The sequence below is a fragment of the Dendropsophus ebraccatus genome, chromosome 4 (genome assembly GCF_027789765.1).
Source record: "Dendropsophus ebraccatus isolate aDenEbr1 chromosome 4, aDenEbr1.pat, whole genome shotgun sequence".
Lineage (NCBI taxonomy): Eukaryota > Metazoa > Chordata > Amphibia > Anura > Hylidae > Dendropsophus > Dendropsophus ebraccatus.
The window spans coordinates 134,604,593-134,630,047 of record NC_091457.1 but is presented as its reverse complement, the minus strand read 5'-3'; the positions used below and the strand labels follow the sequence as shown (position 1 = coordinate 134,630,047).

At 42.5% G+C, this 25,455-nt stretch overlaps 1 protein-coding gene across 3 annotated transcripts in view; it reads right to left on the bottom strand.

The window, feature by feature from the left end:
* Positions 1-11,268: 11,268 nt before the first annotated feature.
* ATG7 (autophagy related 7) overlaps positions 11,269-25,455 on the bottom strand; it is a 174,341-nt gene continuing 160,154 nt past the window's right edge. For all 3 annotated transcript variants that reach the window (XM_069968819.1, XM_069968820.1, XM_069968822.1), the window contains one exon: positions 11,269-12,710. In XM_069968819.1, the coding sequence (XP_069824920.1) occupies positions 12,678-12,710 (33 nt within the window). In that variant the 3' untranslated portion in view covers positions 11,269-12,677. The remainder of the gene's footprint in view (positions 12,711-25,455) is intronic.

The following is a 25,455-nucleotide window of genomic DNA, read 5'->3' as shown; positions in this document are numbered from 1 at the left end:
TCCAACGTGTTTCCCTTGTTCTGTAGCGACAAGTTCCTCAGGGAATAGGAAGAGAGATATGAGTCCAAAGTCCGTCAGGTAATTGATTGGTCCAAAGTGATGTACGGTCTACTGTGGTATAGATCGATTGTCCCTTCCTTGTGGCCTGGTATAGGTTCCTTAGATGCTTGATAGGGCCATTTCAGGATCTCAATGTATCACAATTAGAGATGAGCGAACCGGGTTTGAGTCGATCCGAACCCAAACGTTCGGTATTTGATTAGCGGTGGCTGCTGAACTTGGATAAAGCTCTAAGGTTGTCTGGAAAACATGGATACAGCCAATGACTATATCCATGATTTCCACATAGCCTTAGGGCTTTATCCAACTTCAGCAGCCACAGCTAATCAAATGCCAAAAGTTCCGGTTTGGATCGACTCGAGCATGCTCCAGGTTCGCTCATCTCTAATCACAATGTTTCCCTGTGCAGAGTGATGCGCTGCAGGGCTGTCTGTAGTCTCACTGGTGCTGAGAGTGATGCCGTCTGATAGTGTGGTCCGTGCTGAGGAAGGCTCGTCCACGTGTGTGGGCTTCTGCTACTAAGTGTCTGCTGTTAGTGCGGAGGGCGCTGGAAGCGTCATGTTATGGCACAGCTGCGTTCCAGCACTGCCATTCTGTGCTGTGACACCCACCTCTTCATACACAGCGATGTGCCATACACTCAGGCTAAGCAAGACTACGGCTCTGGACTGCCAGCTGTACACTCGCTTATCGCGAGAGTACGGCACACAAGTGCTTTGTCTGAAGAGGAGGGTGGCACAGTCTGGAACTAAAGACACCCACTGCAGCTGGTGTCATGGCACAGAATGACGGCGCTGGAATATGGCCGTGCCATGATGTCACTTTCTGATTGCAGAGCTGATTTGCAAAGTAAGGCAGGCAGGAGTACCCCTTTAATTCCATAGTATATCTTAATAGCGGTCAGAGTATGTGCCTAAGTTAAAGGGGAACTCTGGATAAGAAAAACTTGTTTTCTATTAAAAGTACATTAAAAGTAATATAGATGTGTCTATACAATGTATTACTATACCTGTGCGGTTCTGCCACACTGGTAGCTGATAGAAATCCAGGAAGTGAAGAAAAATGGCCCCTGTGCCAATTCACATTGTCTCCTGCTGCTATCCCCCCCCTAGGAGACAAATATTCCATGCCTCTGTCTCACATTGTGTGTATTTGCTGATGATGCAGACAGGGGGTGATCTTACTGGAGGCTTGGCTGGATCAGACAATCCCCTGACTGATTTACCATCTCTGTCTGGCCAGAAGCAGCTGCTGCACTAGTTTCAAAACTGGTATAGACAGGTAAGTAATGCTATATGCTTCTGCAGAAGTTTCATATATATATATATATATATATATATATTTTTAACCTCTACCTGAAGTTCCCCTTTAATAAGAGGCCAGTGCTGGTTACCCATGATGTGTAAAATCCACTCCCCCCCCCCCCCCCCCCCCCAAATTCTTTCTATATTTCTAGTGTTGTATCAGTAACGCCATACTAATCATATTTAGGGTTAATGGCCCTGCACACTTTTGAACTCTGCGGGGCACGGCGGTCTACATAATACAGCGTTCGCAAAAATGACATAGAAATGAGTCCTTAGAACAATTCTCAAAGACCGATTCAGAGGAAACAATCCCAGGTCTATTTATAACTGCGCACAAATTCAGCATTTCTTTTGGCTAGTTTATTTATAACATTCCCAACAAAACCTCTTTTCACGCAGCCTCTGTACATGCTAAAAAATCCCTATGAGCCTCTCTGACGTGGGACTGTAACAAAGGTCTATTCAGAGTCCTCTGTTTAATAATATACCATCCATTTACTGTACAATGTACGGGGTATGACTAATATAACACAAAACACTTAGACCACAATTACAAATCCAACATATGGACGTCCAGTACCTGTGGTTGTCGCCAATGGACAAACGCTATAATCAAGAACAAAGTGCAGAAATAAGAGCAGGGACAGTTTAGATGAGTTGCTTCCATGTCATTCAATCAGTCAGGGTTTTTAGGCCCCCCAACCAAGTCTATAGAGCCCATCTCCTGCAGTAAGATTGAGATCACAGTAAGCCAAGGAAGGAAGCGCTCAGCTGCGCACTAGAGTTGATTGAACCTCAGGAAATCCTAGGTTCGAACAAACTCAAGCCTTCTGTATTTGATTGCTGATGCCTTCCCGGTATGTGGGGATGGAGTAGAGAGCCTGGGTACTGCCTGGAATCCCAGGATTCAGCCTGGGTAATAAGGCTGAATCCCGGAATTCCAGGCGGTACCCGGGCAGTCTCCTCCTTCCCCGCGGACCGGGAAGGCATCAGCAATAAAATGTGAATGTTTAAGTTCGATTGAACCTACGATTTCCCGAGGTTCGATCAACTCTACTGCGCACTTCTCCTGGCTCATTCTAACAATTGGTAGGGGTGTGATCACCCAGATCCTGACCATCTAAACCTTTGACACCAAAGTAATACATTACAGGGATACTAGGGGTTACCTAGAGAATAGTTTTGTGCCCCATGCAAATGTGTAAATGACAAAATAAAGTATACTTTAAAGTGAGGGCAGCCATGTTATAATTATAAAATGTTTGGGCAACCTCCTACAGTACTTGCTAAACAGGCATGTTGGGCTATATGCTAAAATGACCAGGGACTGAGTAAGGGGTGAAAACACAAAGCATAAGAGTACCTTGTTTTTGCTATTTTGTTATTTATTTCTTTTTTTTAGAGAAAAAAATATTATGAATGGTGAAGGTTGTGACTCTCTGAGAATGCCTAAATATACCCCCCCCCCCCCAAGTGTATATATGCCACTGCAGAGCCTACGTCCAGGCATCTTTGCAATTTTTCACCAGATATCGCCCTATCACTGCCATAGTATCCCTTGACATCAGCTCACACTAGGTAGGCTTCTTGCTAACAGCAGTATCTAGATAGACAGTAACTCAGATATAAGTTTCTTAGGGTCCGTTTACACAAAGATTATCGGACCAGATTATCTGCCAAAGATTTGAAGCCAAAGCCAGGAATGGATTTGAAAAGAGGAGGAATCTCAGGCTTTACTTTATGACCTGATCTCTGTTTATAGTCTGTTGCTGGCTTTGGCTTCAAATCTTTGGCAGATAATCTTTCTGTGTTAAAGGACCCTTAGAGGTATCCACTACCTAAAGGTTGTGACTACATTACTGCACATGTTCATTTGTATCTATTACAGTGTAATTCTGTTAAGTATAAGAATTTTTGTTTTATTGGCTATATTATGGCTACCTCAAAGCTGTACAGAAGTATAATATGGGACTAAAACATGTCTACACCCTCCAATATATCTAAATGCCTACAATAATACTTTTTTTGTTGTTTCCTTGAGACTTGCTCCATTGGAGCTTTGTACAAAATAACACAATGTTCCTATAGCTCTTCAGGACAGAACTTCTGTAATTTGGAAGAGATGCTACATCTGATTGGCAATATGGAGATCCACCTAATCTTAGAACTATAGGCACCAGGTGTAGTCTCCCCTAGAAGAATTGCTTTTAAAGCATAATTCCTGCAATGGAACATGATATGCCAGCATGGGTGGGGTGCTGTATAGAGATGATCGAACAGCGGAAAATCTTCGGTTCTATAGAACTCAAACTTTGTCGAACCTTCTGCATTTGATTCCCGGTCCGTGGGGAAGGAAGAGACAGCCCGGGTACTGCCTGGAATTCCGGGATACAGACTAATACCTAGGCTGAATCTGGGAATTCCAGGCAGTACCCGGGCACTCTCCTCCTTCCCCACTGATCAGGAATTAAATGTGGAAGATTAGAGTTCTATAGAACCTAAGATTTTCCGCTGTTCGATCATCTCTAGTGCTGTATTACAGAACCAGTCTGCATGGCTTTATAATCTGGTTCTATGCATAAATCCTTGTTTGTAAACCACTTGCATTTAAAGAAAAAAACAACTTATAACTTTCATGCTGGCTGCACCACAAGTCATTGGGGTGGTCTCCAGTGGCTTCTGTCAGCCCCGCCAAGCTTGATTGCTTAATATACAGTATATATATAGTATGATCTATGTATGACAGATACAACTAGGATGGGACCCATGTAGATTAATGTTTTCTTGGCTGATGTGATATTTTTGACATCTAACAAACAGTCAAGCAAATGTACATATCAACGATTGTACTGGGTTTGAGAAGTCTCTATTCTGAATAGAGACAGTGTGCATGCTGAGGCAAAACCTGTACAGCCCGTGTAGTAGGCAGCCACACAGGCCCTAAGGCATAGACACATACGTTGTCTGAAGTTAGTTAGGCCTCATCATCCATCTGTAGTGCTGACCAAAAATTTGGACCACACTATGGATGGAATACTGCTTGGAAGACTGTAATTCGGGTCTGCATTAGGACTAGGGATGATCGAACACCGGAAAATGCTAGGTTCTATCAAACTCACACCTAGCCGAACCTTCCGCATTTGATTCCTGATGCCGGTCTGTGGGGAAGGAGGAGACAGCCCAGGGACGGCCTGGAATTCCGGGATACAGCCTATATGGAAGGTTTGGCTAGGTTCGAGTTCGATAGAATCTAGCATTTTTCGCTCTTGGATTGTCTCTAATTAGGACCTGTCTTTTTTTTCCAGCATGGATTACGGCCCTATGCCACGTTATTACAGACGTGAATGGGGCCACTTAAATAGAAAAACTGATGTATGACTAAGGCCTAACATGCTACATTTATGCCAGATTTCTCATATGAAGACTTCCACAGATACAGTAGAGGGCTTGTGGACCTCTATTGCAGCCCTGTTTTGGTCCACACATTTAATTATCATTGGCTTCTATTGGCAACCAGGGCAGACTTTCTAGTCAGATGCTACGTATAAATAAGGCCTATAGGGCTTTTAGTAAAATTATCCCTAATAACAAGTGTGTCATTGTAATGTAGACAGAAAGAGAAGATGTAATCCCGGCATCCACACATAGAAATGAGACTTGCTGGAAATGCAATCATGAGAAAGAAAACAATTTTATTGTGAGAAATGTCATTTGTTCATACCCCACGAATGCCCCATATTACAAAGCCGCGCACTGTGCTTCTAATAGAGTCACTGGAGCTGTGTGGGTGTTTACCAAAGATCATCTTAATCTGAGAGCTACTAGAAAAGGTCACTTTCTTGGAGCTATTTTACGTTTCCGGAAGCTGGAGGCTAGCCATGCCCATATGTGACCTTTCCTAATTTACAAAAATACACGTTTTGTTTGCTGCCCATATGAGCCAAGCCAAGAATTCCCAGCATAGATCCCACAATAAAAAAGGACAGAATTTATGATGACTTTTGTACTGCAAATGTACACAAAATATTCCCATCCGAATTTTGAGTTGTGATCTACCATAAAATATTGTATTTACGAAGGGTTTAGTAAGGGTCTAAATCTGGGGATCCGCACTGATCTTGAGAGTTAAAAATGCTGTGGTCCTTAAAGCGGTATTTACTCAGCCCGACTCATTCTTTTTCAGCACACCCCTGGGCTGGATAACTGTGGGGAGAAGGGGCACTGCAGGTCTAGGGCATGGATACTCTAGGCCAGGGATCTCAAACTTGCGGCCCTCGGGACACTAGTTTGCAGCCCCCACCTTAATGGTCGCTTTCCTGTAAGTGCTGCCCTCATCAGCTGCTCAGCTGCGATTGGCTAAGCTTAACTTTATGCTCAGCCAATCGCGGCTGAGCAGCTGATGACACGGCAGAGGGGGGTTGGCATCAGGGACGGCTGCAGCTATACGGCAGGCCTCCCGAAGACGACGGAGAGGTGGGCGGCGGCGGTGGTGGAAGGGGAGGGGAGGTGTGCAGTGCAGGGGCCTACAGCCGCCTAGCAGAGCAGACACCTCCTAGCATCCCTGATGCAAATCCAGCTCCCCGGTCTCTGGAGGAGGCCGCAGGGACTGCAAGGTGATCGCATCGCTGCAAGTCCTGGGGCTGTTCAGCAGGATCGGGGGATGCAGTGCAGACCCCCGATCCTGCTTTACAGCCTCAGGACTTGCAGCGATGCGATCACCTCACCCTGCAGTCCCCGCGGCCTCCTCCTCCAGAGATCGAGGAGCTGCATGTGCGGCTGAGAGGAGAGCGCCGGTGCTGGGTGAGAGGAGGAGGAGGGGTGTTTGCCCAGCTCCACCCAGTCCCCTCTCAGTGACCCCCAGTCCTCTGTGTCACCCCCTGCTCCCCCTAGTCCCCGCTCAGAGATCCCCAGTCCCCTGTGTCACCCCCCTGCTCCCCCCAATCGCCTGTCACCCCCCAGCTCCCCCCAGTCCCCTGTGTCACCCCCAGTCCCCTCTTAGAGACCCCCAGTCCCCTGTGTCACCCTCTCCTCCCCCCAGTCCCCTGTGTCACCCCCCAGTCCCCTTCTTGTGGAAAACCTGATGCGGCCCAGCCTCACCCAGACTCTACCTCCAGCAGCCCCCGTGTAAATTGAGTTCGAGACCCATGCTCTAGGCCCTGCCTCACTGACACCCTTCTGCTGGAATAAAAGTTGTTTTTTACACCCAATACCAGCCCCAAGACACAGGCAGACCTCGAGACTGTGGACATGCCTTGATGAGGACTGGCAGTTTGGGGGTGGGGTGGGGGGGGGACTGTCTGGGCAGTACAGATTCACTTTAAAATGGAGCTTGATTCCTACAATAAGACTGAGCGGTTTATCAGGGAGAGAAGTGAGCATCCATGTGCTTTGCCTGGCTATATCTAGAGATGGGTGAGAGTCTCAGCAACGAGACACCAACCATTCGAAAGTTTTGACTTCTTTGTGACATCAGGTGTTTGTTTTTTTTAACGACCATAACAAAGTTTCCTAAAACTAGGCAGTTTGTCCAACATTTCTGTAAGCTGTATGGCCAGCTTTAGCCCATGATATCATAGGAAAGCCTCCACCATCCACCAGGCTCCTCCATTCATTATTGGAACACAGATCCAGAGGCCAAAGTGACTTAAAATCAGATGAAGTTTATTTAGCTGAACATATTTGCTGGTTGATATCGACACACAGAACATTTGTCAGAGAACATAGTCATTGATAACCAAATATATAGACAGAACCAAATATTATCTTGCAGAATCTTTTGAACACTGAATAAAGCAGAGAGCAGCAATGAACACAGAACAGAGGTTTGGAATAAAACCTGTAACTTAGACTTGTCATGTCTCGTGAAGTTGGCTTTCATACTGGATTATTTTGCAGGAATCTCAGGTTTGGTATCATGTAAATGGGCATCATGTATGGAGAATACATTTCCCTATTGATGGTGCTGTAAGGGGACTAAACTCTTGCTATCAGGTACCCTGACTACAGCGGATCACAAGGGCTCAGCAGTATGACAACAGCTTTACATTACTTCCTTATAACATGAATACTGTCCACTCCACTGACATGTATGCCTTGCTTGGCTTTATGGGAATGTAGTCATATCACAGGGTGATTGTCCAAAAAAAAAACAGTCTAGAATGGAGGATCCTACAGAGACATTATGAATTTATAGAGTTTAGGTATAACACACAGTTTTGACTGGAGTGTTTCTTTATTCCATGGTTGTGCCCCAACTCCACTGGTTTATTCTTTTTATCATATCATGGAAACTATGTTATTAGTGAGAAACCACATCCAAATATGTCAACTGCTAAGTTTACCAACTGGGTTTTATCGAAGCTCACTCATGCCTATCTAAGGTCTCATTCTCATCTTATTTTATAAGTATGTTGCCCCACTACCTTACAGCTGCCGGGCACAGCCCTCCAACACCCAGTAACTAGGCATGATGGTGGAGCCGCAGCAGCATGTAGTCATGCCGCCTCCACTCTCTTTCCAGCCTATCATGCTTGATTGGCAGTCTGAGCGGTGGGCTTTGCATTTCCCAGGGCTCAGGCTGCGAATCAAGCGTGAGTAGTTGGGAAGAGGGCAGAGCCAGTGAGACTACATGCCGCTGCGGAGATGGAGAGATTGCTGTGTCCAGCTACTATATGGTACATGGGCCAACTGACTCTGGCTCAGGGAAGTGATAGGTTCCCTTTAATAGACAAATGCAGTCTACTAGTGACATTCGCTCTGCTTTTTTTTCAGATTTAAAAGGGTAGACTCAAAAGGTAATGTAAAAAGGACCTAAGGTTGGGTTCACCTCTAGTATTTGGTCCTCATTTTGGTCAGTATTTATAACTAAAACTGGAATTAGATCCAAAACACAAAAAAATGCTTTCCATCATAGTTTTTCTCTGTTCCATTATTGGTTGTGGCCACATCCCACTCACAGGGGTCCAGGACGCTGAGTTATGGGGAGCTGTTTGGCATGGTACTCACACTGGAAAGCTGATGATCATTAATAGAGTTTTTATCCCCAACATTAAATAGAAATGCACATAACAGCAACCTGGACCGATGAAAGTATGGTGTCTTATATGACAATTTTGTTGCACAACTCTTCTCCTGGTATTCTGGTATCGGTCAACTTTCACGTCTTTATGTCTCAATGTGTGTATATAATGGTGTCCTCAGATGCAGAGGAAAGAAGGATCCGGCTGTTGGATTTTGCCCCAACATGCCCCAATCCTTTTGTCTGCAGGGGGGACAACCAGGTGGTTAAGTCAGCCGCTTACTTCTCTTTCCCCATTAAGAACGAATGCATGCAGGCCAAGCTAAGCGTCCATATGTATGGGTGATCAGATAGACTAGCTGTTGGTCCAACACGTGTTCAGCCAACAGCTATTGGAAGAGTATGGGCAGCTTTAAGCAGAAGGGAGCATAAGAAACTAAAAACAACAAAAGCCCAACATACATTGAATATTATCACAGTGTTATTTCTTGTTTTACTCTTAAATAACACTTTTCCATACAAGGGCCTATCTGTGTCTTTGGCCAACAAGTTGCCAGTAAACATAATTGGGGGAGATTTATCAAACTGGTGTAAAGTTGAACTGGCTTAGTTACCCCTAGCAACCAATCAGATTCCCATTTTCATTTTTCAAAGAATCTGTGAGGAATGAAAGGTGGAATCTGATTGGTTGCTAGGGGCAACTGAGCCAGTTCTACTTTACACCAGTTTGATAAATCTCCCCCATTGCTTAAAAAGATTTTGAAGCAACCACCTACAAATGAGTCTACCATAGAAGTATTTTAACAGTGATAGAGTTTCCATAATTTTGCCTCTGTACATCACCAAGATAGATCTGAAACAAATCCATTAACGTTTGGTTAAAGTGTCAACTCGCAGCTTAATTCAAGGGGTTTAACAAAAATATTGGATTGTCTATTTCAGGATGACGGCAACTTTTACATGGTCCTTCCATTTCACAGGCTCAAAAGCAAATTCTAATTCTAAATATAAGGATTTGTTTATATGTTTTAATACATGTATAATATTACGTTAATGTTGGTCCAAAGTTTGGAACCCATGGACATCATCAAGTTTAAACTTGAGATGTTTTGTTAGGACTTTACGTCAGCTGCCTTCAGTTTTGTCTTCAGCAAGTGGTAAGAAGGCTTGATCAAACTGAGGTTAGATAACTGACTCGGCCATTGAAGAATATTCTCTTTTTCTGCCTTTGTGATATGTCTCATTGATATTATCTCATATCTGGATAACTTCAATATTCTTCTTTCTGGCCTCCCATCTAGCACTCTTTCATCTCTCCGATCCACACTCAACTCTGCTGCCTCATCAGTCCACTTCTTCTCTCGTTCCTCATCACCCATCTGCCAATGTTTGCACTGGCTCTCATTGCTAAGGGAATTAAAGGGGAAGTCCGGGAAAAATAACTGTTATTGGCCAACAAAAGTTATGAAAATTACTAATAGACATTTATTATGGGAAATGCACCTATAGTGCTTATTTCCAGCACTTACTACAGCATGGCGTGTTCAGGTCTCTGAAAAGTTGGTGTTGTCACGTCACATAAACTGCCGACACCTGCTGCAGTGGTGGTACAGACTGGAGCAGCAGGTGTCGGCAGTTTATGTGACGTGATATCACCAACTTTAAAGAGACCTGAACACGCCATGCTGTAGTAAGTGCAGAGAAAATGCACTATACTGTAGGTGCATTTCCCATAATAAGTACCTATTAGTAATTTTCATAACTTTTGTTCAGCAATAACATATCTTAAAATTATTTTGCTCGGACTTCCCCTTTAAGTTTAAAATATAATTGACATATCATGTCTACCTCTCTACCTCTGTACCAGTTTGTGGTTATATAGTTCACCACTGTGGCTCTGCATGATGAGGATACCGGCATGGCTAGAAGCTATTTATGCAGTTGGGGGGCCTCCTTTTCCTTCTATTTTGTGAGATTGAAATTACCGTTGAAAAGGACTGTGTAAAAAATGGCTGCAATTCTGAAATGGTTAAAGGGATTGTATGGGAATGAGTCACATTTTGCGGCCCCGGCAGCATGGATGCGATCATGTCAGTAGTACATGCTTATGTGTCCCCCTCCACTGCTGCTGCCGCCCCATTCTGTGCCGCTCTATATTTTTTTCCCCATCCCATGACGTCCAGTTCCAATAAGAAATAGCTGGTCAGCATACACTCTATGCTGAGTGGCCATTTCTGGTGGAAACTGCACGTCATCGGATGTCTTCAGAACACTAAGGGTGTCACAGAGGGAATGGCCCAGAAATCGGTAGTGGCGGGGGAGCAGGATACGTTACTGACATGTCCCCCGCAGCATGGCTATGTATGAATTTTTCCCGGACAACCCCTTTAATGTAATATTTTTTGTAATCCTCTTGGATTAAAGCTGAAAGCCTAAACCTATATCTTCATGCCATTGTTTTAGATCCATTCTGGTGATATCAAACTAAAACTGTGTCGCTATCTGGATCAGTGCTCATTATCTCCAGTCTTTGAAGATCCCCAACAGCTCATGTTTTGAGGATTTTCTTAAGGCCCTATTCCACGGAACGAATGTCATTCGTATTCGGACGATATCGGTCGCTACGAACGATAATCGTCCCGTGGAATAGAGTGCAACGATCAGCCGACATCGTTCATGTCGGCTGATCGTTGCAGTCGCTTGTTTTTCAACATGTTGAAAAACAAGCGACTGATACAGCAATGATCTGCTGCTGTCGCTCCGTTGAATAGGAGCGTCGGCAGCAGACGCTGCTGTATCCTATGGGCTGCCCGGACGATCAGCGATCCTCCGAGCAGCCCCCCCCCCCCCGCAGCTCCCCGCCGCCCCTCCCACACTCGCCGCCGCTCCTCCCGCGAGCGGGGAACGAGGAGCAAACGAGTGCTGAGAGCGCTTGTTTGCTCCTCTTAACGACCGGTGGAATAGGGGCATTAGCATTTCAAGGGTGATAGAACTATAGTCAGTGCATTAGGTGTCACCACAGCTGTTCTTTGCATGGGATATCCTCACATCATTACCTACTGGGAGTACTTTAAGACTGGAGATGAGAAACACTGGTCTAAATGGACCCAACTAAATATTATAAATGAAGAGAACTGTATATAGGAAATACATATCTAGTATAGTTATTGTACTTCACAGGAAATTAACTTTCATTAATAGTCAAGATGGCAAATACTGGTTATACATGCAAATACTCAAATAATTACTATGTCTATGGCCAGTTGTCATCTATTTAAATGGGGACAATTTTTCTTCTTCCAAATCAACTGGTGTCATAAAGTTATAGATTTGTAATTTACTTCTGTTTAAAAATCTAAAGTCTTCCAGTATTTATTAGTTCTGTATGTCCTGCAGTGAGTGGTGTATTGTTTCCAGTATGACACAGTGCTCTTTGCTGCCACCTCTGTCCATATCAAGAACTGTCCAGAACAGGGGAGGTTCTCAATGGGGATTTGCAATTGCTCTGGACAGTTCCTGATATGGACACAGGTGGCAGCAGAGAGCACTGGGTGAGACCGGAAAAATACACCACTTCCTGTAGGACATACAGAAGCTGATAAGTACTAGACGACTTGACATTTTTAAATAGAAATCAATTACAAATCTATATAACTTTCTGACACCAGTTGATTTTTTTCCCCCGCCAGAGTGCCCCTTTAAAGGACTTTCTTTAACTTGAGATATTAAAATTTTAACCAAACTATTAAATAGCTTCACTGAGTAACATCATATAAGTAACAATATCTCTGCTTATCCCATGAACCTTAACAATAATAATTATCTGTAGATCACAGCTTATTATTGTTTATGGGCGATATATAACTAATCATGGGTGATGTATAAGTGTTCTGTCAAAAATTCATGTATAAAAAGCTTTGTTATATGTTGTAGGCAATAACTGATATGCAGGAAGATATATTTATGTATATCATTAGTATAGGGTCGCTTCATATCTATACTCTGCTTAGGATAGATGCTCTGAACGTTATATATATTTGTATATATTTTTGCTGTGAATATTTACAGGGAGAAAATGAAATAAGGAATCTGAGGTTAGCACTGAGCAAATACAAAAGTAAATCTGATCTAGTATAGTAAAAATGTAAAGGTAAGTAAAGAGGAAGCAAGTATATATGATTTCAGAGAAAGACAAAATGAACATGGTCTACTTTTTAGCAGCCAGGGAACGACAAGCTGGATGGTGATGTTCCCGTCTCTTATTGCACAGATACAATGGGGGATTTTTGCTGTTAGATCACTTCATCATCGCTCATGTCCCAGATCTGAAAAGATAGTAGTAAAAAGGCAGAATTAATACCATAACAATATAAAATAAATACATACAATAGCTATAGTATAAATCAATACAAAGACATTAAAGCAAAAAACTGAAGAAAAAACGTTTGTACTGTTGGATAGCTGCTTTAACTCCAAGATCTGTCCTGGGGTCCATTCGGAAGGAGATGCAGTTATTTCCCTATTTATGTTCCAATATTCGCAACCTAGTGGGACTTAAGGGGCTATTTATCAGGGTGGTGTGGTGCTCTCCCTATCATGGAGGCACCCCGTGGCAACAGGCTAAGGATATCTGGCTATCCCGTGTTTTGAGACTCGCAACCGAGACTTCACGGACTCTTGTTTTGCATATTTAAATTTTTGGGGGCATCAGTGGAGACTCTTGATTGAGTACTTCATTGGAGTGTTTTTCACTGTTCTCCTAGAGTTCAGTGATTACTGTGTTTTGTTGGTTGATTTGTCCTAAGAAAACAGCTTTTAAAATTGTCCCTTATCATTATTAGGAATGCCCCAGGCGGCAGAATTTCTCCTATTCATCACCTGTCTGAACATTGCACATGTGCCTTAACGATCCAGCACATGTGCAGTGTTCAGATAAGTGATAAATAGGAGAAATCCTGCCGCCTGGGGCATTCCTAATAATGAGGAGGAGGGACGGAGAGGCAGTGCAAGCCTAGGGCACAGACACTCTATCCATGGGTGTGATGCGCAGCCATTTTTTGTCCTCCAGGCCTGTGCATTTTATGTATTCCTGTCCCTTTTTTCTTTGTGGCTAGCACTCCTCCCTTGTAAGACACATGTAATCCAAATTAGCAGGAAGCACCTGTGTACATATGGTAAGTACCTCCTCTTTCTCCCATTGTACCTGATGGTGCAATGGTGAGTGGTAACACCTTGTTCACACTTGTGTTGCTTGGCGGCTGCCTTTTCCACCTGTGGGGTTTGGTCTTGTGACAGTGGGGTTGGCCCCCCTTCCCTGCTTGCGCTTGCTTTGCAGGGTTGGCGGTCGCTGACCGACACGGTGACGTTTAGTGTAGAGACTCGTGTATCAGAGACCTGCATGTGGTACATGAGGCAATATGATTTGATCAAATGATATACTAACTTCTGATGTTGGTTTGTAATGTAGCTGAACAAGCTTTCATATCAACCATGGGTGTGATGTGCAGCCATTTCTGTCTTCCAGGCTTGTACGGACTTTCGAGGTCATGCCAATTTGACACAGGGCTGCAAGTTTAAAAGTTGTTTTTTAGGACAATAACTGCATCACCTGCTGAACGGACCCCAGGACAGATCTTGGATAAAAAGCAGCTCTCTGATGGTACAAGCGGTTTGAGGTGGGCAGATTGTGGGTACAGAGCTGCTTTAAAGTCGCTGTGCAGTAAATATTTATAGTTCTTGTTTTCTTTAAAATGTTTCAGCAAATTTAAAGAGTGATCAGAAGGGTCAGACCGCTGGGATTCCTGATGATCAAAAGCATAAAAAGGTTCACATCAAGTGTGGTATGACATGGGACAGAGGGGGGAAGGGGGTCGCTGGGCTGAAACACCAGGTAACATTGACAAGTCTAAATGCAAACTTATTCTGGGGACTAGTGGGAGTCTCTTTGGCCAGACCTTCACCAATTACACATTAAGGTCACACCTAAAGGATTTCTTCTTCCATTCTTCCATGATAATCTGATGTCAAATGACAGAATTTTAAAGAGGCCTGATGCTGGAGAAATAGGGGAAGGAAGGGAATGTTACAGAGTCAGGATGGCGAGGCAAGTGTGAAAAGGAAACATGCTTGGGTTAGAACAGAACATGGAGTATAGTACAATGGTAGTGATGGAATTCGGTGCACTGTGAATCTACTGAACCAAACAATATTCACATCATTTTCTTACATGTTATAGATGTTTGTTTGACAAATTCGGAGAACAGATCTGGTATCACAAATAATGCATAAATAACCAATTTCCTATATATCCTTTTTTTTTTTTTTTGTTATAGAGGTTAGATGAGATTACAGAAATGGGTCCGCTTTTATTTTTCCAGAGACCGCACAACTCGTCTATGTTTCTCACTGTGGTAAGACTACGATGCAATACTATGTAAAGGGACTTTAACAATTTTTTTTAAATGTTACGTTATTTTACCATGATATTTCGCTGTCAAAACAGGTAGAACAGAGCAAGGAATGTAATGGAATAAAACCAAGATGGGAAGGCAACATGGTCAAAATGAGAAAGAATTAGGGTCGGGATGGGAAAGAAGCAGACTTAGGATGGTCAGGGAAGAGAGTTGGGATGGGGTATAAAGAGTTGCTTCTAATAGAAAACTTGGAAGCAACAGAGGTGAGAAGATTATGATGATTAGTAGAGTTAAACAAATCCGAGTTTGCTCAATTATTATGATTATGCAAGAATTTGGAGCATTGTGAATTACCTGAATATCACAAGAGTCATGTACCCACATTTAATAAATTCCTGGCTAGCAAATCTGGAGATCACTTCTGGCATCTGATTAACACATTAAGGCTATGTTCACACACAACAGCCCTGCAAAGGCCAAAATTAACAATCGTGATCAATTCACGGCGGAATGGTGTTGTTTGTACAGCGTATGAACATAGACTTATAATAACACTCTCATGAATTTATTGAAGATAGTGTATAGGATTTTAATAAATGGTTTGCATTCATTCCAGTAAAAAGACCTACTTTTTTCCATGGCCTGTGTCGGTGACATAGTTAGGCTGCTTCATTGTTTAGACAGCCTTTGTTACTAAACCCTTTAATAAATTTTATTTGTAGAGATGAGCGGACCGGGTTCGGGTTCGAGTTGATCCGAACCCGAACGTTCGGCATTTGATTAGCGGGAGCTGCAGAACTTGGATAAAGCTCTAAGATTGTCTGGAAAACATGATACAGCCAATGACTATATCCATGTTTTCCACATAGCCTTAGGGCTTTATCCAACTTCAGCAGCCACAGCTAATCAAATGCCGAAAGTTCGGGTTCAGATGGACTCGAGCATTCTCGAAGTTCGCTCATCTCTATTTATTTGCAATTCACTAAAAGGTTGTAGATGGTTATTAGTGAAAAGCAGCTGGACGCAGTAATTCCTTGCGGCTACCCGTGGAGCCTGTCGGCTGACTCTAGGCTGCCGTTTATGGCGCAACATGTGTCCTACGATAAAACAGTGAAAACCAGGGCTTTGTATGCCAAATATTTATGTAACTAAGGGCAATGTTTAATTTAGAAACCAGCTACATATACAATATGTGACAATATAGTTTTGGATGAGAAACAGCCTCTTAAGAGTAGGATGCAGAAGAAAACAACCATTCAGTCACATATTCCATGTCTATGCAACCTGTCCAGAGTAATAAAATACACACCCCAAAAAAAGCACCAGCCGGATCTCCTTCCTGGTCTACAACCTTTAGTAAAAATACACAACCGTCATTCTCTTTGTTTTCCATTTAAAAAGCAATTTGGGTATCCGGCAACAATCAGTGATGAAGAGAACAATACACCTACAGAGGCTGTTTGCTTTCTCAATTATTAAAAGGGAAGGATAGATTGTCCTGTAATTGACTTGATGAGACTTTGCCAAAGAAAACACAAGAAAATGTCAAGCTGGTCAGTTGGCTCGGAGACTTGATAAACACCTATTGTTTAACTGATGACAATTCTAAGACACAGGACAAGGTGAATGAAACGGACGTTAAAGCAAACAAAATCTCGATGACAAGAAAAGGTTGCTGGGGTGCAACTGGGTATTTTAGAAATATGGCTAGTCCTCTAAAGTAGCTTTCATTCTTTGATATTTGATTACTCATTTGAGATGGTAAATAATCGTGCCAGAGAACATTAAAAGTAGTTTGATATCAGATACTGTCATTTCATATAGTACACATAAATATAAGAAACATTGTAATATATCTTACCAGACAAAAATGCTTCCTTCACCTGTTATCAAGCTTCCCTCCCCCACCACTAAACTGTCATTCACTCTTAAAAATAAGCCCCATGCCATCCTCTAGCTAGCTTAGGTATCAAGTTACAATTAAGGAAACTTTATGAAGGGGGAGAGTCTGGGTACACAGGTAGAGAGAGATAGCTCTGTAAGAGATCTCACCCAACCTTAAAACACAGTGTACACAGCTCACTACTGCTTTGTCATGGCTCCTATGCTGCTGTTGTTTTAGGTTATGCACAAAGACAGTACAAGATCTCCTACTGTGTGCAGACACCACAGATGTTAGGATCCCTAGACACCAGCTCTGAATCTGAAAAAAATCTGAAATCTGCAAAAAATGCCACATATGAGATATATGATGGCCAGATGTATTATTCCTCCTGTGCACACACATATGGCAGAGTCAATCAATCATGGTTGGAACTGATGACATTTTAATGCAGTGATGGTCATGTAGTAGATTGAAATCTGCTAGTAGATCTAAGTGCAGAAACTAGTAGATCTGGGTGTTGAGCCATAAGCCACTAGGTTTTTACCTGCATAGTAGGAACAAAGATAGAAATTGTATAGTGATCTTAGATTTAGATCACAGTATATATATATATATATATATTTTTTTTTTCAAAGGGAATCTGTGTTAGCGCCAGTATTCTGGATAAAAACAGAACTTTTACTCCAGCAGAGCTGCACGGCTGGCCTAGGGCATGGTTACTCTAGGCCCCGCCTCAATGACACCGGGCAGCTTCACCTGCCACCCATTCTTCACTTCGGGCATGGAGAGATGCATTCCATGCTGGGAGGTACAATTGTTGGAAACCCAGACAGTCCTGTTTATGATAGGAGGGTTTGTGCATTGAACTCGCTGGGTATAGTTGCCTCAGCATTCAAGGAGTTTCTCTATGTCTGAACTGACGCATGGATGGGAGATGACGTTTACAGGTACTCTTTTGTCACTGTAAAAAACCCTGAAAAGTTCTGGGCTAGAGGCCGCAAGTCAAAAGATTCAATGATCTCGGCTTCTCAGGCTCCTTGTGAGGCTTGATTGTGTTAGTTATTTTTTCCTTTCCTATGGAAATACTTTGCAGCTTGTGGTGCAGCACATTTGGTGTAATTGGCTAGATATTTTAAACGGTTATACTTAACGTACTTTTTCTTATACCACCTCATGGCTGATGTATGTGTAACAAAACATGGTACAAGTCTTTATAAAATAAGATTATTTTTTTTTTACGCAATCTAGCAATTTTTTGAAAATTTTATCTTCCTTTGTCAAGTTATAAGCAATGATAAAAGCGTGATTGGTCTCCCAGGATATCTAGTTTTAGGGCTTTAAAACATACTATTAATTGGTCTACACTCAGACGAGGCCATCAATTTCAGATGGGTGAGGGGATGACTTTCGGTACCCTCGGTGATCAATTGTTTAAAAAGGCTGTGAATGTTCGTCTGAGTGTAGCTGCCTTTTCACTGTTTACATAAGCCTGTACACCTGCATGTTGTATACCATGGGTCTCCAAACTGCGGCCCTCCAGCTGTTGCAATACTACATTTCCCATCACGCCTGGACAACCAAATCCAAAGCTTTAGCTGTCTGGGCATGATGGGAATTGTGGTTATGCAACAGCTGGAAGGCCGCAGATCAGAGACCCATGTTGTATACCATGGGTCTCCAAACTACGGCCCTCCTGCTGTTGCAAAACTACAACTCCCATAATGCCTGGACAGCTAAAGCTTTGGATTTGGCTGTCCAGGCACGATGGGAAATGTGGTTTTGCAACAGCTGGAGGGCCGCAGTTTGGAGACCCATGCTGTATACTATGTAGAGGCTGTACCTTGTTTCGCAGCTACAAAGAAACCTTTGAAACAGCCCCATTTTGGGCTTTACAAGGACACAAGCGAGATTGGCGGGCCACACGAACAATTACTGTATTGTTTGTGCACCTATTTAAGTATAATTGTTGTCGGCCGCACATCCCCTGTTTACACAGGCAAATGTGCGGGCAATAGTGATAAATTTTACCACCGACACAAAGATGTGATCAGCTGACAAGCAAACCTTCCTTGCTCCTCGGCTGATTGCTGACACTTTTAAGCAGGCCGATTATTGCCCGAAACTGTTGATAGAAACGCTTCTTTGGCCGATAATCATGTCGTGTAAAAGGGCTTAAAGTATGCAGCAGCTGTGCAATGTACTGCAAGCAAATGAGCAGTAGAAGTACAGCGGGCCGGCCACTCATCGATCTGATATGGTTGGCATGTCTAAGCTTGATTTAGGAAAACCCCTTTTACGCCAAATTTAACATATGGTGCAAATCTACAGCTGCTTATGTATTTTTCGAGAGAATTTAAAATGTACTAAGTTTTCCTTTTAATAAAGTTGGCACATTTTCATCTCTTTTACCCTCTACATGCTATTATTAATGGGCCATTAGGTGATACCAATTGTACAATGCCCCAGTGCCTCTCCTATCTAGTCCAGATACCTAACAAAGCAGATAAGCCATAAGGCTTTGGGCCATATGGTTTTCAATGCCCCCTGCATCCTTTGCCTTTCCTTCAGACGTTGACCACAACATAAGGAATAGTTGTAATGTTGGTGACTCTACACTTTTCCCATCTTATGTACTAACAGCCCACACAGGCACAAGCATCATATAAACACCAATACACAGCTACATTTCTGTTACTGTGTCAGGTTCATTTTTTTTTCTCCCGCTCCAGATCTTTGTAGACATTACTGAAATAATGAGATATATGCCCAAACAGAGGTGTCTACGGAGATTACTATGAAATGTACGAAAAAGGCTCAACCATCAGCACCATTTAATTTCAGCCCTAAGAGATATGCAGAAAAAGCTCAATTATTTGGAGAAGACAATGAGCGTAGTTTACATATGAATACGCCATTACTGCGCCCTGCTACATACAGGCCCGCCGACTTGTTCTTTTCTCAGAGGACATGTGGCAGTAATGGCATACTGCTGGAGCAGAGGAAGATTGCCTGCTCTTAACTTCAGCTTGTAGTGAAATCTGAGCAGCGTTACAATTATGGAAATAATGGAGGCATACAATTTCACTCCAGACAAAACCGATCTTATCTGTTATTTCTGCACAGAAGCTTCTTTTCAAAGTTTTGGATTACAGTGATCGCCGCCGACATTAAGTCACATAAACCTTATTTACAACAGATATGATCTGAAGAAAGAAGCTTTTACTGTGCAAACATCCTGGACTGGAAACGGCAGGGGTTAAAGAGTTTGCCATTGTATGATGGGGGGGGGGGGGGGGGAGGTAATCCATTTCATTGTCACGCCATAGTACATATACACAACAAAGGCGTGTATACAAGTCACTGTATTATTATAAATAATCCTTCTCATAATAAGGAAATATTCCCTAAGGCAGCGCTAGTCAGACATTTCTGGTAAGTGACAATATGTACAGCCACAGATGCTGCCAGAACTGAATATGTAAGCCGCAGATATCCCCAAAACAGTATAAGCCAGCCATAGATGTCCCCATAATAGTGTATTCTAGCGAGAATGCAACCATAACATTGTGCACTAAGCACAGATGCCAACATGGCGGTATGTGACATCATCCCAAGTATGTTAGAAAAAGAGCTAGTGTCGGTCACCGTAAGGCTATGTTCACACTTTTTAAAAGCCATTATTTGATACTCAAAATAACTTCAGTTATTTTCAGTCTTCAATGATTTTCATTAAGGTCTATGGAAAGAACGTCCGCTAGTTCACACAAGAATAACAGCTGTTTTTTGAAGCAGCTGTCAAATTAATGTTCAGGACATTTGTTGGTGGCCGTTATTTAGTGAACAACAAACGTTATTTTAGTTGTTCACACACATTTGTTTTTTTTGGCGTCTTTTTAACATAATTCAATGGACGATTAAAAAATGGCCACACCAAAAAGGGTGTTGAACACGGCCATCATTCAACTTAAAAGTAAATAATGTACCAACGGGCGTCACTGCAATGACAGGAACCACAGTATGTTAAAAAACGGTTGTTACTTTGTACTCAAAATAACAGTCGTTATTTTAAGTATCAAATAACGTCCATTGTAAACTGTTATATACTGTAACATTGCCCCATCTCCTTTTGTTTTAAATGAGGTGGTGGGTCAGCACGTTCACCAACGTTCTATTTCCTTGTTGATGGAGCCACCAACAAAATAGAGAACAAGTAAATTCAAATCAGAATACCCCTTTGAGGATGAATAGTGCATGGGGTGGCCCAAAACTAGATATAATATTTCTTATTAAATGATGTTTAAAGTTAGATTGTGACTTCCCTATGGAGACAAGTACAATGGAGATAAAGGAAAAATGTTTACCTTCTAAATGGTCAATGAAATATTGACACCTACTGAAATAGCATGTAAATTCAATAATTATTTTTTTTTTTGCAGAGATCAATAGTACAAGCAATTTTCAGGAACTCTGTAATAGATTTTATTAGGCAAAAAAGCTTCTTTCTGTACCCAAAAAGATGTTTTCCTGACTCCCCCCTCACTTCTTATGTGTTCATTATTAGGCAATGTTGTCTTTATTACAAAGGAGCAAAGTGAAGACAGGTTTGCTGAGTCCATTATAACTAGAGATGAGCGAACCTCGAGCATGCTTGAGTCGATCCAAACCCGAACTTTCGGCATTTGATTAGGGGTAGCTGCTGAACTTGGATAAAGCCCTAAGGCTATGTGGAAATCATGGCTATAGTCATTGGCTGTATCCATGTTTTCCAGACAACCTTAGAGCTTTATCAAAGTTCAGCAGCCACCGCTAATCAAATACCGAACGCTCGGGTTCAGATCGACTCGAACCCGGTTCGCTCATCTCTAATTATAACCTATGGAGGGGCAGAGTGAGCAGGAAGAGCAGACAAGCAGCCCTGCTGTTGGGAGATTGTCTGGGCAGATAAAATGCTGACTTCAAATGTCAGAAAGGTCAGTGTTGGTCTGGGAACTTGGTGAGAGAAGATTGCAGGATGTAGTGTTTTGCAGGGCTGCCTTTTCTCCTCTCCATTCTCCCTCATCCCCCACCCATAGACCACAATCCACACAGAAATCCTGCTTCTTCTGAAGTGAGGGGGGAGGCGGCAAAACAGCTTTTTGAGTACAGAAGGAAACTCTTTGCTTGTACTGTCATTCATGTTTAAGCTTCTCACCATATAGCCCCTTTGACATCCCACTTATATTTACTGGCAAACATAGACAGAGACACTAGACAAATATCAACTAGATGAACAAGTAGCATATGCCTAAAGGTGGCAAAAGATCTGAGTATATTTTTAACATTCAATCCTACAAATATCTTTTGGATCCATTCTGCATAGATAACAATTCTATATATCGCCTTAGGTGGTCATGTCCAGCCCATTGCTTTGCTTTATAGCTGGTCCGTGTGGCTGGGACCAAGTGACAGCTACGGCTTTCTCAGTAAAATGCAGTTTACCTGATTCAAACACATCATGAAAAGAGGTTTGTTAGCTCAGACCCTTAAGGAAATGACTTTGATGTATAATACATTAAAGAAAATGAAATCTAATCTTAGACCACCTAGGAAGGAGGTAAAATATGAAAAACTTCAAAGACTTTGTCAGACACTAAATTAGATGTGAGCACTGATAAAGCCGGTGACTTAGCCTCCCCATTCAGCTAAATCCGGCTAAAAAACATAAACTATTAACCTTCCTCTACAGCAAAAACACTAAAACGTATCTTCAACTTGTAGTTAGAATTTAGTTATTTTATATTTGACTATTTCATACGACTTCAGTCAGATCATGTATTATTCTACCAACCCCAAGGATGGAAGCATCTCCAGTTAGCTACCTCCAAATACCATCCAAGCCGCTTTACTGACAAGTGTAGGAAGGAACTTATTTCTGTGTAAGGGGCAGATCTTAACTATAAATAATATAAAGCTTATGAAGAGATGTTTACTTGTGAAGCAGCCATTAAGTGCTCTCCAGGGGGCACCAGGTCGCCTTCCATCATTCACCAGATCAATCTCTCATCTCCAGATGTCTTAAGCTGCCAACTATCTACAACCGCATTAAGCTGTAAGTTGAAGCCCCTAGATTCTCAAGCACAGTGTAACAGGGTCCCTTAACTATCATGTCCAAGCTAAAGTGGCAGAGAGGCTGTCATGCGAGACTAGCGCCCGTGTGTGAATATAATCATCCATCCCTACACTTTTGCCTCTGTCTTGAAATCTGGTGGCACTGTAGGCACTGTAGCCCCCATATCGTGTTTCCCAGAAAATAAGACAGTGCCTTATATTAAATTTTTGGTCAAAAACAGGCACTATGCTGAGCTGTGATTGGTTGCTGTGGGCAGTTTGCACCAGTCTAAACTTTACACCCTTTGATAACTCTCCCCCTGTGTGTTATTTTTGGGGACTGTCTTGTTTCTCTCCCCCCAGAGGAGAAAAATGACACATCCTCCTTGGACCTCCCCCGAAAACTCACTAACATCCTTGCTGAAGCAGGAGAGCATTAGCAGCGGGACCAAGAGCGCATCAGCAGCGAGACGTGCGTCAGGCATGTGGCAAGGCGAGCGTTGGGACATGCGGAGGACGTGGGGGCCATGGACCAGTATGCTTGCGGCGCAGACTGTGAAGGTCCACAAGGGGATTAGGCGAATCATGGGTGGTGGCGGGGGGCAACGGGCAGCCTTATTTTCAGGGTACAAATCTGGTACCCTTTTTTATTTTTTATTAAAAGAGTTTTATGGCTAAAACATGCTGATGAGCTATACACAGGATAGCTCATCAGTCGCTGATCATTGGGGTGCCGCCACCCGCGTAAATTAGCTGTTTGGCGTAATATTACACAGTGGATAGAGTTTATCTCCATTCATTGTGAAGCCAGGTGGCGGGTGACATCTACAATTTACAGTAAAGTCCTATTTTCCTCCACTATAAAAATTACTTGCTCTTTCTATTGCCAAATAGTTCAAGGAGCACTAATAAAATTTGGAAGATCATCTTGGACAACATCTCATGGTGAAAATCCTAGAAAATACTCAAAACTGCATTGATCTTTTTGATTGTCTCTCTGTTATACCTTACTGACAAGTGAAGGTGGGACTAAACAGTGATCTTCGATATTTGCCGAGCTGGACAGACCCCCAACCGCAGTTGGAGTAGGCGGTCAATCTCAACTATGCTGCTAAAGCCTCTATTACACGGAGCGACATAGAGGAGCAAACGAGCGCTGACAGCGCTCGTTTGCTCCTCTATTTCCAGCAGGCAAGTGCAGGGGAGGCTGCGGCCGGGGCGCCTGCCTGGGTGATCGCTAGATCATCCGGCAGCCCATAGAGGATAGCTGCAGCTCCTATTCCTCGAGGCGACGGCAGGAGATCGCTGCTATCACAGTCGTTTGTCTTTCAACATATTAAAAGACAAACGACAGCAACGACCAGCCGAGATCGTTGCCTTCTATTAAACGGGACGATTATTGTTCCGTCTTTACACCCAGGTGATCGTTAGGTCATCTGATATCTTATCTGATACGTAGGGATTATCAAGCAAAGTGCAAGCTTGGGCCAGCTATCTTTAGATTAAGCACCGTACCAGTAATAATATATTAATCATGCAGTTCAGCTACCAATAAGAATTTTTTGTCAAAAAATTTGGAAATCAAATTTTGGTAGACATCTCTTTTTTTAGTTCTTTGGTATAAAATACCTGAAAATAGCGGAGTTCTTGCAGTGGGATAGGTGAAACTGTCAAGACTGGGATCAAAGGAATAAAAAAAGATGTACACACCTGTGCCTGGTTCCCACTGCTCAAACTTCTTACTGATACGAGAAAGTGTCCACTCATGATCGTCCGCCTCATGATAGGCTAAGCAGGTAATTACTTTTGCTTAGAGGAGAGCAGGGAGTGTTGAGCAGTGAAGACTGAATGTCAGAGGTGGGGGACTAAGGCGAGTGAGTACATCTTTATCTTTTTAATAGCCCAACCTAACTTATTTAACCCCTTAGGGACCAAGCCTGTTTGGGCCTTAATGACTAGGCTAATTTTTCAAAATCTGACCTGTCTCACTTTATGCGCTTATAGCTCAGTGATGCTTTAACATATGCTAGCGATTCTGAGATTGTTTTTTCGTAACATATGGTACTTTATGTTAGTGGCAAAATTTGGTCACTGTCTTGTCTGTTTTTTGTGAAAAACATCAAAATATAATGAAAAATTTGAAAATTTTGCACTTTACGAACTTTAAAATTCTTTGCTTCTAAAAAAAAAAAGGCACATGACAAAAATTAGTTAGTAAGTCACATTATGAATATGTCCTCTTTATTCTGGCTTTATTTTGTAAACATATTTCACTGTTTTATGGTGCGTTCACACCTACAGGATCTGCAGCTGATTTTCTGCAGCAGATTTCATTTAAATAACTGAACACCGCATCAAATCTGCTGCAGATCCTGTAGGTGTGAACGCACCCTTAGGGTGTTACGGGGCTTAGAAATGTATCAGCAAATTATCAAATTTTCATGAAATTTCCCAAACTGATTTTTTTAGGGACCAGTTATTTTTTTAAGTTGATTTAGGAGGCTTGTATACTGGAAACCCCCATAAGTGACCCCATTTTGGAAACTAGACACCTTAAAGAATTAATCTAGGGGTATAATGAGCATTTTAACCCTACAGGGGCTGGAGGAAAGTATTTACAATTAGGCCGGAAAAAAATGGAAAATAGAAATTTTCCAATAATATATTTGTTAATATTAAAGTATC